General features: G+C 34.6%; 2 protein-coding genes across 2 annotated transcripts in view; one reads left to right on the top strand and one right to left on the bottom strand.

Annotated features, from left to right (window-relative positions):
- The window catches only part of nsun2 (NOP2/Sun RNA methyltransferase 2), a 29,639-nt gene extending 28,624 nt beyond the window's left edge, over window positions 1–1,015 (bottom strand). Inside the window, exons 1-2 of the mRNA XM_048201222.1 lie at window positions 537–1,015; window positions 160–317 (exon numbers count right to left, since the gene is read on the bottom strand). Of these exons, the coding sequence (XP_048057179.1) occupies window positions 160–317; window positions 537–620 (242 nt within the window). The 5' untranslated portion in view covers window positions 621–1,015. The remainder of the gene's footprint in view (window positions 1–159; window positions 318–536) is intronic.
- Window positions 1,016–1,170: 155 nt separating this feature from the next.
- srd5a1 (steroid-5-alpha-reductase, alpha polypeptide 1 (3-oxo-5 alpha-steroid delta 4-dehydrogenase alpha 1)) lies at window positions 1,171–11,366 on the top strand. Its single transcript, XM_048201223.1, has 5 exons — window positions 1,171–1,596; window positions 4,502–4,668; window positions 5,864–5,965; window positions 6,878–7,028; window positions 9,617–11,366. The coding sequence occupies exons 1-5, from the start codon at window positions 1,286–1,288 to the stop codon at window positions 9,681–9,683; spliced, it is 798 nt and encodes a 265-aa protein (XP_048057180.1). The 5' UTR covers window positions 1,171–1,285; the 3' UTR covers window positions 9,684–11,366.
- Window positions 11,367–13,394: the final 2,028 nt, after the last annotated feature.

Here is a 13,394-nt window from a genome sequence, read left to right as displayed (position 1 = left end):
GGAAAAAAAGCATGCCAAGTGTCCTGCTACTGGGAGACTGACAGTTAGCAGGTTAATTTAAATTCAAATTGTGTGGTAGTCAAAAAAAAAAAGAAAAAATGACACACTGTGTCATCATGAGATGTGAAACTTTTGGACCTGCAAAAAATGTCAGATCACCTCTTGTATCCTGTGATCCGTATTGTAGCTGGCAGTGGCTCCCTCATGGCATCCATGAACGCCTCAAACTCTCCATCTGGGACAATCTTCAGCTCTTTGTAGTAATGCTCAAAGAGTTTATTTTCCTTGATTATCTCAGAGTATCCAGCTCCCCAACCCTGCCAAAAGAACCCATAGGAGTACACCAATTACTAGTATAACAACTACCTACATCCCATTTATCACAGGATTACATTGTTATATATACAGAATCATTTGATGCGACTATAAAATGTGTTTACTCCCAATGCAGCATATGTTAAAATAAATTCATGAATGAATGTGCAGTGTTGGCACTGAGCAGAAAAGTAAGAAGCTAGAGCAGCTAGCAAACTCACAGCATCATCTCTGTTTCTTTTCCCCTCTGGTCTTCCATCTCTGTTCTGCTGAGGTCTTTGTCTGTTTCTATTTTTCCTGCCCATGTTGCAGACGCATAAAACTCTAGATATAAACCTACGTTGCGTGTTGACTGAGTGTCTTAATATCTCAATAAAATAACTGCACTTCTCAGCTCCTCCTGAACTCACGTGTATGTGACGCAGTCGAAACAAGCGCACATTCAACTAAGACCCCTTCTTTGGTGTCCGCAATATTGCCTGACTTATATTCAGAAGATTTTATTTTTTCCTTTTAATTCTTCCTTAATCTTAATTTAAAAATATCACAATTTAAAATACAGTAGTGTTTAATCTAAACCTTTGACCTTCAATCAAAATAAACCTATTGCCAGATAAAAGAAGACAGCATACCATGATATAACAATAAAAAATATCTAAAAACAGTATTAAATTACTACATTTTAGTTAGATATGAAATATGGCACTTAACAGAAAAATACTAATTTCTTTTTCTTTGGTTAATGAACTGCTATGCAGTACTAAAGTGAATCTACTGGTTAGAATTTATTAACTTGCATAATTAAGGCGTATTTGACATCGCCTCTCCTGATTGGCGGAGAACATGATGTAGTAGTGATGGGCGGGTCTTCCAGGTTTCTCCACGGGGTTAATTTGTTTCGTGGAGAAGATACACACAAACATTACCTAATGCTTTCTTCTGCTTCTAAGTAGTATTTCCATTAGCGACTATGGAAGCTATTCTAAAGATATTATTTTCTTCGGATGAGGGAGAATTGTACTTTTTAGACGGTTTATCGTACTTTATGATGGTTTTGGCATTCAAAAATTTCGTGACTTTTCGCTTTAAGCCGGTGCCCTATGGCAGATATGCATACAGCGGGTATGGAATCCCTGTAAATGTCAAGTTCGCCTGGTTCGTTCAAGAATTGCCGTCCTGTCTGGTGCCTTTGGGTTTGCTGCTATGGAGTCCATGTGCGAAGATAATGCACCTGCCCAACCAACTACTTCTACTCATGTTCTTGTGCCATTACTTGCAAAGGTAGGATTTGCTCTTGTTATACAACATATAAAATGAAAATAAAACAACGTGTCCATACATGTGTCAGTAAATAATCTCATATTGTACGGAGCCCCTAAAAGGGACGTGGTAATGGAAAAAAATTGGGATGGGAGGAAATTTTATTTTCAAATCTTTTGCGTTCCCCCGAGAAACTGCATTCCCTCGCTCCCGCGCAAAGATATCGTTTCCTCGCAAATATATTATCGTTCCTTTGCTGTGAGCTCGGACAAAAACTTTCTGTTTATTCCCTTTGGCTGGCAGTAGTGTTCCATACGTTAATAATGCACACAAATAATGCGCAGCTCATAGTGTTGGACTCCGAATATAAAGAAATGCGGTCAATGCTTAACTCAAGGAGTTCAGTAAAGTTGGCAATATATTCACAGATTCGAACTTCCCGGATCAATAACTCGTGAGCTAAACGTTGTTAAAACACAAATGCAGCTATTTCCAATCATAGAAACCTAGACAACGAGCTACGACAACCCAATTTTCCTAAAGTGTGCTTTATAATAAATTGGTCTCTATGAGCAGGTGGCAGAGACAAGTCTGAAGGGACCGTCTGAAAAGTGCAAAACCCTTTTGCTCATTTTATATTATGAAAAATACTCAATAACTGAATCAAAGCTGGAAACTTTCCATCTGAATTAACGGGAATACATGGGAATTAACGTGAATATATGGGAATTAACGAGAATTAATGGGAATAAACAGGGAATTTGCAAAATTTCAAGTTGGCCTATTACTTAAAGGTTCCGTTCTTCCTGATCCCATGTTTCAAACTTTAGTTAGTGTGTAATGTTGTTGTTAGAGTATAAATAAAATCTGTAAAATTTTAAAGCTCAAAGTTCAATGCCAAGCGAGATATTTTATTTAACAGAAGTCGCCTACATCGAACGGCCAGTTTGGACTACATCCCTCTACTTCCTTCTTTAATGACGTCACTAAAACTGACTAACCTCCGCCCACAGGAATACACAAGAGTTGCGTTTGTAGAGTGTGTTTGTCGCCATGTCGTCGAAACGCTGTTATTTTCATCCCGCAGTCCAATCACCAGGTCTGATTCCAGCTCAAATTGATAGGGTAAAATTAAAGACACGTTTACAATAACACTGAGCGCATGCATCTCCACGTTATGGTAAGAGGCGTGACTTTTCCGGGCACGGTGCGCTCAGAGCTGTCAAATCACAACACAGGAACCGCTGGCACAATCAGAACTCGTTACGTATTTCTGAAGGAGGGACTTCATAGAACAAGGAAGTCATCAGCTCGTTTTTATGACAGTGGAAACAGCGGTATACGGATAAGTAAATTATGTGAAAAATACTGTGTTTTTTTACACGCGAAACATGAACACATGTTATATTGCACACTATAAACACAATCAAAGCGTCAAAAAACCACGAAAAACGGGACCTTTAAATGTAGTTGAAAAAACTACTTGCAGCATAATTTTGATTAAAACAACCAGATTTAATGCAATTTTTTTTAAAGAAATTAATACTTTTATTCAGCAAGAATGTGTGAAATTGATAAAAAGTGATATTAAAGTGATATTGTTAGAAAAGATTTCTATTTTGAATAAATTCTGTTCTTTTTAACTTTTTATTAATCAATTTATTCATTTCCAACAATGATAATAACATAAGAATAATCAGCATATTAGAATGATTTCTTGAAGGATCACGTGACACTGAAATAAATAACACATAACAATTGCTGCAATAAAAATATATTTATTTTACATATTTACTAAATTAGAATTAATAGTATGCGAAAAATAAATAACTTCATGTTATGACCAAACAAAATATTTATATTTGTTTTTATATGATACATTTTATATAAATATTATAAATTTATATACATTTCCAAAAATTTCCCATTAATTCCCGTAAATTCTCATAAATTCCTGTTAAGTTTCCAAATTGGAATATTTCCAAAATTCCCCAGGTTAAAGGTGCGTTCACGCGGCCTCATAATTCCTGTAGTTATGAGATTCTAGCTTGTAAAAAGCGTTCACGTCCTCGTAGAGCTCGTAATTACAGCTTGTAAACTGGGAGTTTTCTGAAAGCTCCCAGATGTACCACATGGCCGCTGTACCACCTGACCGCTGTAGATTCATAGGCGTTGATAGTAGTGCCATGGAAACGCATAATTCCCAGTCCAAGGACTGCGCCGAATGTAACGTCACATGTTGTCATCTCAAGATTCCAGTAAATACGAGGTGACGTGAATGCAGCATTAGTTCCCATGGAAAGTTTCCGGAAATTTACCGGAAACTTTTAGCCCCTTTGCAACCCTAGTTACAGTGAAGTTGAGTATTTTTCATAATATAAAATAAGCAAAAGGGTTTTAGGGTTTTGCACTTTTTAGACAGTCCCTTCAGATTTGTCTCTGCCACCTGCTCATAGAGATCAATTTATTATAAAGCACATTTGAGGAAAATTGGGTTGTTGTAGCTCGTTGTCTAGGTTTCTATTATTGGAAATAGCTGCATTTGTGTTTTAACAACGTTTAGCTCACGAGTTATTGATCCGGGAAGTTCGAATCTGTGAATATATTGCCAACTTACTGAACTCCTTGAGTTAAGCATTGACTGCATTTCTTTATATTTTGAGTCCAACAATTTTAAACACTATGAGCTGCGCATTATGTTTGTGCATTATTAACATATGGAACACTACTGCCAGCCAACGGGACAATAAACAGGAAGTGTTTGTCCGAGCTCACAGCAAGTAAACGATCATATCTTTGCGAGGGAACGCAAAAGATTTGGGGGAAAAAAAAAAACACCATCACGTCCCATTAGGGGCTCCATACATATTGTCTTGCAAGTGACTACTTAATATTAAACATGAACTATAGCATGTATTTCTCCTAGAACCTTCATCTACCCATTTTTAATTCGAGGAGGGAAATCAACACCATTCCTCTCGTTTGCCCTGGCTTTTGTCTTCTGCATGTATAATGGGTACCTGCAGGCAAGATACCTCAGTCACTATGCAGATTACCCACCTGATTGGGTTACACATCCCTGTTTCATCACAGGTAGGTGCTAGTGAGTAATTATGATCAAATCTAATGTTAATTTCTGTAGACTTTATAAAGTCGGCATGAAATGGAAGTTGTGAAAGTTTTACACACACACACACACACACACACACACACACACACACACACACACACACACACACAGTACAAAAAATGCTAAACTTTGACAAAAAAGTCATTTTTATTGTTATAATTGTAATTTCATAATAGGTAGATATGAATCCAACTGGAAAAACTTGTGAAAAGATGTCTTTCAGTTAGTCAAATAGCTCTCCAGCTATCTACTGGTTAAAGTGATAATTTTTTACTTTTAAAACTGCATTTTTCAAAAGATGGGCAAAAATATTTCACTAAACCATGTCAAATTATTCATGTTATCCCCATGATGAAATGAAATGTTAGAAATGTGAGTCTTTTATAAAGTGAATTCTACATAAAAAGCAGGTTTTTATACAAAAACATATGTAATTTGTTTTTTAATTTATTTATATTTAAAAAATATCATAAATCCTCCAAAAACTGCACACATGTGGTGTAAAAACATTAAACATAGATGTAAACTCCACACCTTTAGGTGAGAATTCACCTTTTTGAGATCAAAATGTCACCTACGAGATTCGCGTAGATCTGCAACATCCTGGCTTAGCACCACGCGCAACGCGCCTGGAAAGAGTGAATGTCTCACATCTTTCTCACCTTTTTTTTTTTTACCCCTGATGTGTTTGCATCCCTGATTAATAAACTGAGTAAAATTACATTTGTTAAAAATTTTTTTTACAAAATAACATGAAAAAATAAAGTAATTACTACACAGCACAAGTGTTCCGAGTGATTTGCACGGATTATTCATTCATAATAAATACTGCTATATTCCATAACAAATAGGAAATGCTGAGCTGACACTGGAATCCATCCATCACCATCAGAGTAAATAGATACTGGTTATCTCTCTGAACTTTAGCCGAACTGTCATGGTTGACCGAATCAATTTTTTTTTTTTTTTTTTTTTTTTTTTTTTCATTTTTGATATATTGTAAAATTTAATTTATTCCTATGATGGCTATTCCTATGATTTTTAGCAGCCAGTATGCTAATTTGCTGCTCAAGAAACATTTCTTATTATTATCAATGTTGAATACAAAATATTTCATATTCTTAATGTATTATGTTTTTTGTTTGTTTGTTTTTTCAGGTTCTTGTATGTGGTTCCTAGGATTTATCATTAACATTCACTCTGACCATATCCTCAGGAATCTCCGTGAGCCTGGAGAGACAGGTTATAAGATACCTAGAGGTAAAACAATAATTATCAGACTGACTGCACCAGTTATTAACTGGAATAAATGTTATATTGAAATGGACTAAAATGTTGGTGCTCAGCATCTTTACCATGTTCCACATACAACAATCACAAAATTCTGAGAGACAGCTTAGGAATATTGCATGCAGCTTTAGATTTTAGGAATAGACTGTCACAATAACACAATATTTAAATATAAACATAACATAAACAGCCAGTGCCAATACACATACATAATTAAGAGTATTCAGAAGAGAACAATGCAAATCATTTGAACCATACCACATGCATTCAGCTCAAATTGGTGTCCTCTCCTAGGGCATCCTCTTCAGTGCGTTGATGCAATGCTAAAAAAAAGGTATTGAATCTGGCTTTGGCTCTAAAAGAAAATAAAAATAGATGCCCTTTCTGGTCATGACTCATTGCCTCAACAGCTTGTCAGGACAACCCTGCTTTAGAGATCCTAATAATTTGTGACATGCGCTTCTATCTCTTTTCCCAGACAATCACTGTCCATGCAATATGTAAATCATCTCTTATTTCTCTTATTTTTTTATTTATTTTTTTTATTACAAGTATTTTAAAGCTGTCTGACATCACAACTTCAACTTCAAAAAAAAAAAAAAAAAAGAATTAAACAAAAAGCCAAAACAAAGGGATTTTAAATGATTTTGATATGTCAACGTTGTTTAAGATCCAAAAGCTTGTTCTTGTTTTATTTGATGAATAAGTGATGACTGACATGATGAATCAGACATGCTTTATTTCTGACGAATTAAACCAGACAGCATGTTGGTCAGATGGTTTCACACTTAATACAACACATGTGATGCAGTTTCACTGTTGTGTTGCTTTGTGCGACATCTTCCATTCAATTGTCTCTTCATAACTATTCTATGTTCGTAGGGGGCATGTTTGAGTATGTATCAGGAGCAAACTTCTTAGGTGAGATTGTGGAATGGACTGGATTTGCTCTGGCTGGTCATTCGGTCCATAGTGCAGCTTTTGCTCTCTTCAGTTTTGTTGTGCTGTCCAGCAGAGGAATGTCTCACCACAAGTAAGGCATTGCAGTCTGAAACAATGGATTCTTTCTCAATGTGACTGCAATTATCAGAAGGAAAAAAAATAGTGTGCTTTCAGCTCTCATATTTATCAATTCTCATATGTCTGGTTTGATTCCAGAATCATAAGTAATATAAATGATTAAAAAGATGAAGAACAGTCAAGATTGTTTCACATTGTGAAATTTTCATGACAATTTTCCCCACAAATACTAGATGTTTCAATGATTATTCTCATTAAATTCTCATTACTGTACTATATAATACATAATTGATTTAAATAAGCATAAAGATATTTTAATAGCTACTACCATGACATATAATTATTTACAATTTAACTTTTTAAGTGTCAGTTTCCTGTTAGCAAGACACTTGGTGGGTTTTTTATTGTCTTTTTTCCCTATCACACATTTTAGTGATCATCATAAATTAGGTATAATTCGCTTAAACAGTCAAAATGAAATTGTTTTGAAATTGTATATTGCCTTACCATGGAAATGGTACTTTAAAACTTTTTAGCTAATTTTAATAGCTAAATTTTTGTGATATCAACTTCAAATTTGGAACATAACTTGGTAAGACACATGACTTTGATTTTCTAGCAATAAAAATTTTATAGTCCAATTCCATTTTGGAATATATATATATATATATATATATATATATATATATATATATATATATATATATATATATATATATATATATATTAGGGGTGTGACGAGACTGGTATCTCACGAGACGAGACGAGACTCGAGATTGAGTTCACGAGACGAGACAAGATGGCGAAATACATGACTAGAAAAAATATTCTCCAGGCGTATTTGAAATGTTTTAACTAATCATCTTTTAATGAATGTCATTCAGTTCTACTTTCTGAGACTGAATTATCATCTGCAGTAAAAGAAAACAATACTCAAGTAGCCTACTGTAAAAGGTTTTGCTACTAACTCAACTGACTGACTTCTCTTCTGTATGATTTCAGTCTCTTCAGACCTTACTGTACATGATTTGAACTGTATTCATCGGGGAGCCGCTGTCAAATGCGGGGAATTGAAATCACGTTTGAATGCGCGCTCGCGTTTACTTTCACTTTCAACGGTCGCGCGTACTCTGTAAATATGGAGCGGTGGCGGCTGTTATCCGACTGAATTAAACGTTTGTTTGTTTTTTATTTAAATACAAAGCAAAACGACAGTGGAGGCATAATGTAAACGTAGCGGTGGCATATTCTTTCCTAATCATCCTAACACTCTGTCATGGCAACATCACGAGACTACTTTTCGCCTCGACGAGAAATCTCGTCACAGTTTAGTCTCGCGAGATCTCGTGTCACGAGATCTCGTCACACCCCTAATATATATATATATATATATATATATATATATATATATATATATATATATCACACAAGTAGCTGTGCAATATGGCTGTATATCAGATATCAGCACGGCTGTGATTCGGCCATAGGTAATCACAGCGTGCTGATATACAGCCATATCACCTGGCTACAAGTGTGATATTACGATTATACAAACGGATTGTCTTTAAAAACCCTCTTTTGTGAGGAACTACTTCCTTCCACCTTTGCTGCTGATTGACTCACTCATAAATACAGTCTTTACTGCCATCTAATGGCATATTAATGTAACTTTCACTGAAGTCAAAATCACTAACGGACTCTTTCTCAATACCAAAAAATATGGCATGTTATTTATATAAAATATTATTTATTGAACAATAATATTTAAATGAACAACAATAGCCATTATAACAGTATAAGAAGTAAAATAGGAAATAAACACAAGCAAACAGTTCAGTCAAAAGCAGCATTCTAGTAAGTGCAGGATTTAATTTTAAGTACATAAAGTTATTAAACTTATTATAGCCCTTAAGCCAAATGTATTAGCTCTGGAACAAGTAATATATTAATAAGACCAAAGATTGCCCATTTGATGAATTATACCTCGTTTTTAACACTATCTACATAAGAGTCAGCAGCAAATTCACAAAAAATTGGCTGAGATGAAGCTGTTCTCTTCAGGTGTATGAGTGCTGAATGGCTAATCTCTGAATGTGACTAAACAAATTTTCAATTAGGCGCTATGTTTACATATAAATCTCATATCTGAGGTCTAAACAACTACATTCTTGCCTAAAAACTCTTAAAACTACATTCCGTTACAAAATAACATTAGTATCTATAAAAATATGGTGGGTTTGCTTGTCCGCCATGGCACACACATGGAGTGATTCAAACAGTGAAACCATGATAATGGTAGAATATCGCATGGCTGGAAAGACCTCTCAGCCAATCAGATTCGAGAACCAGAACCGTTGTGTATGTACATAATATAAAATAAAATAAAAAGTTCAGTATATTTGCTTTACATTAAACTTAAACATCTATAATTTTTTTACACTATTTTTTTAAGTGCATTCACATCTGCAATAATATATTAAACCATATTTTCTTTTTCATTATTTATTTTTTAGGGTTTATGACCTAGATATGTTCTATAAAATTAAATATTTTTATATGAATATCACAGATTGTTGTTTAATGTGCCATTTCATTTTACAGGTGGTATCTAGCAAAATTTGAAGACTATCCAAAATCAAGGAAAGCCTTAATACCGTTTGTGCTCTGATTCTGTGGTAAGCCCAGCTGCCACACTCCCACTGTGTGTTACAATACATTGAGCATTACATGAAATTTTACAAGACAAAGTTTTCTTTCAATTTTATAGCATGTACATTTGTGAAGTGCAAAAACAGCATTACTGTAAGAGATTTCACAGAATCTCAATGGAGAGATCAGATGAGATACCCATGGCAAACAGCTGCTACTATAATCCTGATCTTCCCTATTAACTCTTAAAAGAATGAATGTTTCGACAATAGCCAATTATTACATATTTAGGTCTTTGGCGACCCGGATCTATACCTAACACAACACAAATGGATCTCTAACTGCTGCAATAGTATAATATAAACTCTCTTGATATTTTAATAACAATCACAAAAGAATAAAATAAAGCGCATTTCGTTACCTTTTGAAACTTGGAAGGGTTCAGTTTGAACGGATGCTTTTTACAAACATCACTGTCATTGTCAGTGCTCATTTCCCCAGTTTATGCAGCATCTGGCTCATATTCGCAATCGCAAACAAATTCTCAAAACTATCATCTTCAAAATCAATATTTTAATCATTGACAAGTTTTGCTGATGATACTTTTCTACTCTTTTGTTTATTGACTGTGGTAGTTATAATTGAAACGTTACATCAGCATTGTGTATCAGACAGTGCCACCTTGAGAAATAAAGGTGAATTGCTCTCTGGTGAGTCATCAGAGTCAACATCAGCATTGTTGTGCAGAAAAAAAAAAATACATTACTCGGGTCGCTAGTGACCCTATACACTTTTTACACAAAATTAAATAGGAAACAGTTTTTTTTTTCTTGTTATATTGTTTATAATGATTAGATTGAGGAATACTAAGAAGGTTGATGTCTAACTTTAAAAAATGAATGAGGGGGAGGGTAGTGAATGACATCCTCCTGGGTCAATAAACACCTGTGATATGTGTTTAAGAGTTAACGACTCCGTCTTTTCTTCAAACTGTAACACTGTGTCAGCAAAATATGGACTTTTTGAAATGTGCTTCTGGTCATGCTGGATTCGAGGCTATATCCGAGTAAGAAAACGGCTGCATCTGAAAACGCTTACTCTCCAAGTAGCTACTTGTTGTTGTTTTTTAATATATAATTATTTTATGACCATTAAAAAGGTACATTCTACTGTATATTGTGTGAATGTAATCTGTACTACATTCGTCATGTTGACCTACCAGCATCAGATGCATCGCTTCACTGCTATTCACAACTTCATTGGATGCGCTTCAGAATCTTGCCAGAAGTAGTAGGTCATCTGGATACTTATTGTTTTCTGAATACTGTGAATTCAGGCATGCTACTCATTTTATATAGTGTTTTTGCCTACTATATTGGAAGTATGTATCCAAAATGTTCAGCCCTTCATGGCCAACTTGCATTTCTGAAAACTGAAAAATTTCAAAATGTTCCTGGTGATTTAAAATAAAATGTTTAAATGTTTTGAAAGGAGATTTCAACAGTGTAATTTAAAATTGGTGTTATGTTTACTGATTTATGTGCCAAACTCCACCGAAAGCGGACTGTTTAGCAGGTTTAAGAAATTACATTTAATCAATTCCAACAGGGGCACATTGTGTAAATTATATTGTCATAACAATGAATGGATTTGACTGTTTTAACAAATCTTAACACAATTAAAAGCACCTTCTGTCAAAGTGTTTTTTTTTGTTTTGTTTTTTTTTTCCCCCCGACATTTATCAAGAACTTTCAGGCAACAGATGGCAGGGTTATTATACAGGGTCAGTACATGAAGCTGTCAAAATGAAGTATTAAGATCAATAAGCAGAAGTATCCCAAGACCAAATGCTGCTCAGCTCTCAATGAAAAAGAACCACATACCTTGCCTTAAAAGGACAGCTATTGTTATTTTTCAAAATGGCTGTATATATGGGATGATGTCTTTTCATTGTAAGATATGTATTACAGAGATCATGCACATCATAGTAAAATTACCATAATATCTTTACTATATTGAACGTACAACAACATTGTCACAAACTCAGGGATACTTCAATCCCATTATCTCTGTTTTTGTATAAGTTATGCTTGTAACGTTATCATTTACCATCGCCGACATGTTTTGACAGGCTGCATGTGGGCTCTCTAAAAAACTTCAGGCATAATATATGAAATATGGCTTGTGTGTTGTATGTTGGCACTGTCAGCAGAGAAAGTGGTTGTGTTCATTTACTCTGGAATGTGGAAGGTCATATAAATTGCTTACAAACACCCCATTGTCTGTACGGTAATACTGTGAAATGAGTATTTTTTACAACTGTATAATAGTACTTTATACATCATTTTAAATAGATTAGCTTTTTATGCCTCAGACATACTTCAGATTTAATTCATTGACATTAAAGTTCAAAATTTCCTTGTAGTTTATTCCCCTCAGATGTTCGTGGTCAATCTGGAGCTGTTGGTAGTGTCAGGTCAGGCAGTGAGCAATCTGTCTGATGCAGCCCCAGCCTCAGGCAAAATAATGATGAAATCCCCCTGCAAACCACATTGCATGCATGCATAACCTTTTGCAACACCCTCACTTGGGCTCAAGGCTTTGAGGATGTAGAATGCAAAAGACTTGTTTGCAAAAGAAACGTAACACTGAAGAGCAGCAGCATGCACAGTCCGCTGAATGGATTAACCATCTCTACACACAAGATGTCTGCTCTGACCGTGAGGGGCTTCCCCCACCGTACACATACACGTGAACTGAAGGCAAAGCATTCCTTGCGTAATCACCGTGGGAGGATCTTATCTGCTGCTCTTCAGCATGTCAGATTATGATTTATTATTATCAACAGAGAAAGCCTGTTTTTTCTTTGAAAGCATGAAGGCAATTGCCTTGTTTTTCAGTCTGTCTTCTTGCTTATTAGGATTTTGTGTGTGTGTGTGTCGTTTGCAATTAATGTAAAATTGATTTCAAATTGGAGCATGAAATTGTTTTTCTTCCTTGAAATTACTGCATAGTTTTATCAGACTGGCATTGCTCAATTTGCATATTTCTGTGTACATATATCTTTCAAAATTTTCATGACCACATTTCTAATTTCATTAAGAATTTGTTTACCGTATTTAATTTAATTAAAATATTGGTTTTCAGCTTGAACTTCTGTGGCATCAAGAAAACAACAGCTGTTACATATATTTTGTTTCCTTTTTTTTTTTTTTTTTTTTTAAATAGAAGACCATTTAAAAAAAATAGATTAATCATAATGATTAATTATTTTGATGTATTAATACATAAAAACAATTAATCATGATTAATCAAGATTTTTAAGGCCATAGTTTCTGTTAATAAAAGTTTCCTCTCTTTTTTAAAGAATTTCAGCAAAAGTAGGCCTACAGGAGAAAAAAAAACAGCCTTTTGAAATAACAAAGGTTATCCACAAAAGCATATTTTATTCATTAATCTCAAATGAGTTACTTAGTAAATAGTTTTAGATATATGTCCATTTATTTTTTGTCTTTCGCAAAAAAAAAAAAATGCAACATTTTATAATATATCAATACATTTAATGCTACTAATAAAGATTCTAGATGTATCACTTCGCTATTACTGCGCACATCAACAATCATGAAGCTGCTTTCACTGCTCGTTGTGCACGCGCTGCGTATGGTTTGATCGAGTCGCGTTGCTCGCGCGGTGTAGCAAGGGTTGTAAATTCAAAAATTTGTCTCGCTTT

The sequence above is a fragment of the Megalobrama amblycephala genome, linkage group LG9 (assembly GCF_018812025.1).
Source record: "Megalobrama amblycephala isolate DHTTF-2021 linkage group LG9, ASM1881202v1, whole genome shotgun sequence".
NCBI lineage: Eukaryota > Metazoa > Chordata > Actinopteri > Cypriniformes > Xenocyprididae > Megalobrama > Megalobrama amblycephala.
The sequence above is the reverse complement of the archived record's forward strand: the minus strand, read 5'-3'. Positions and strand labels throughout refer to the sequence as shown.

Coding starts and splice junctions, on each gene's coding strand:
- srd5a1 (XM_048201223.1), top strand. CDS start 1,286: ATGGAAGCTATTCTAAAGATATTATTTTCTTCGGATGAGGGAGAATTG. Junction 1,597..4,501: donor TTGTGCCATTACTTGCAAAG/GTAGGATTTGCT, acceptor TATTTCTCCTAG/AACCTTCATCTACCCATTTT. Junction 4,669..5,863: donor ACATCCCTGTTTCATCACAG/GTAGGTGCTAGT, acceptor TTGTTTTTTCAG/GTTCTTGTATGTGGTTCCTA.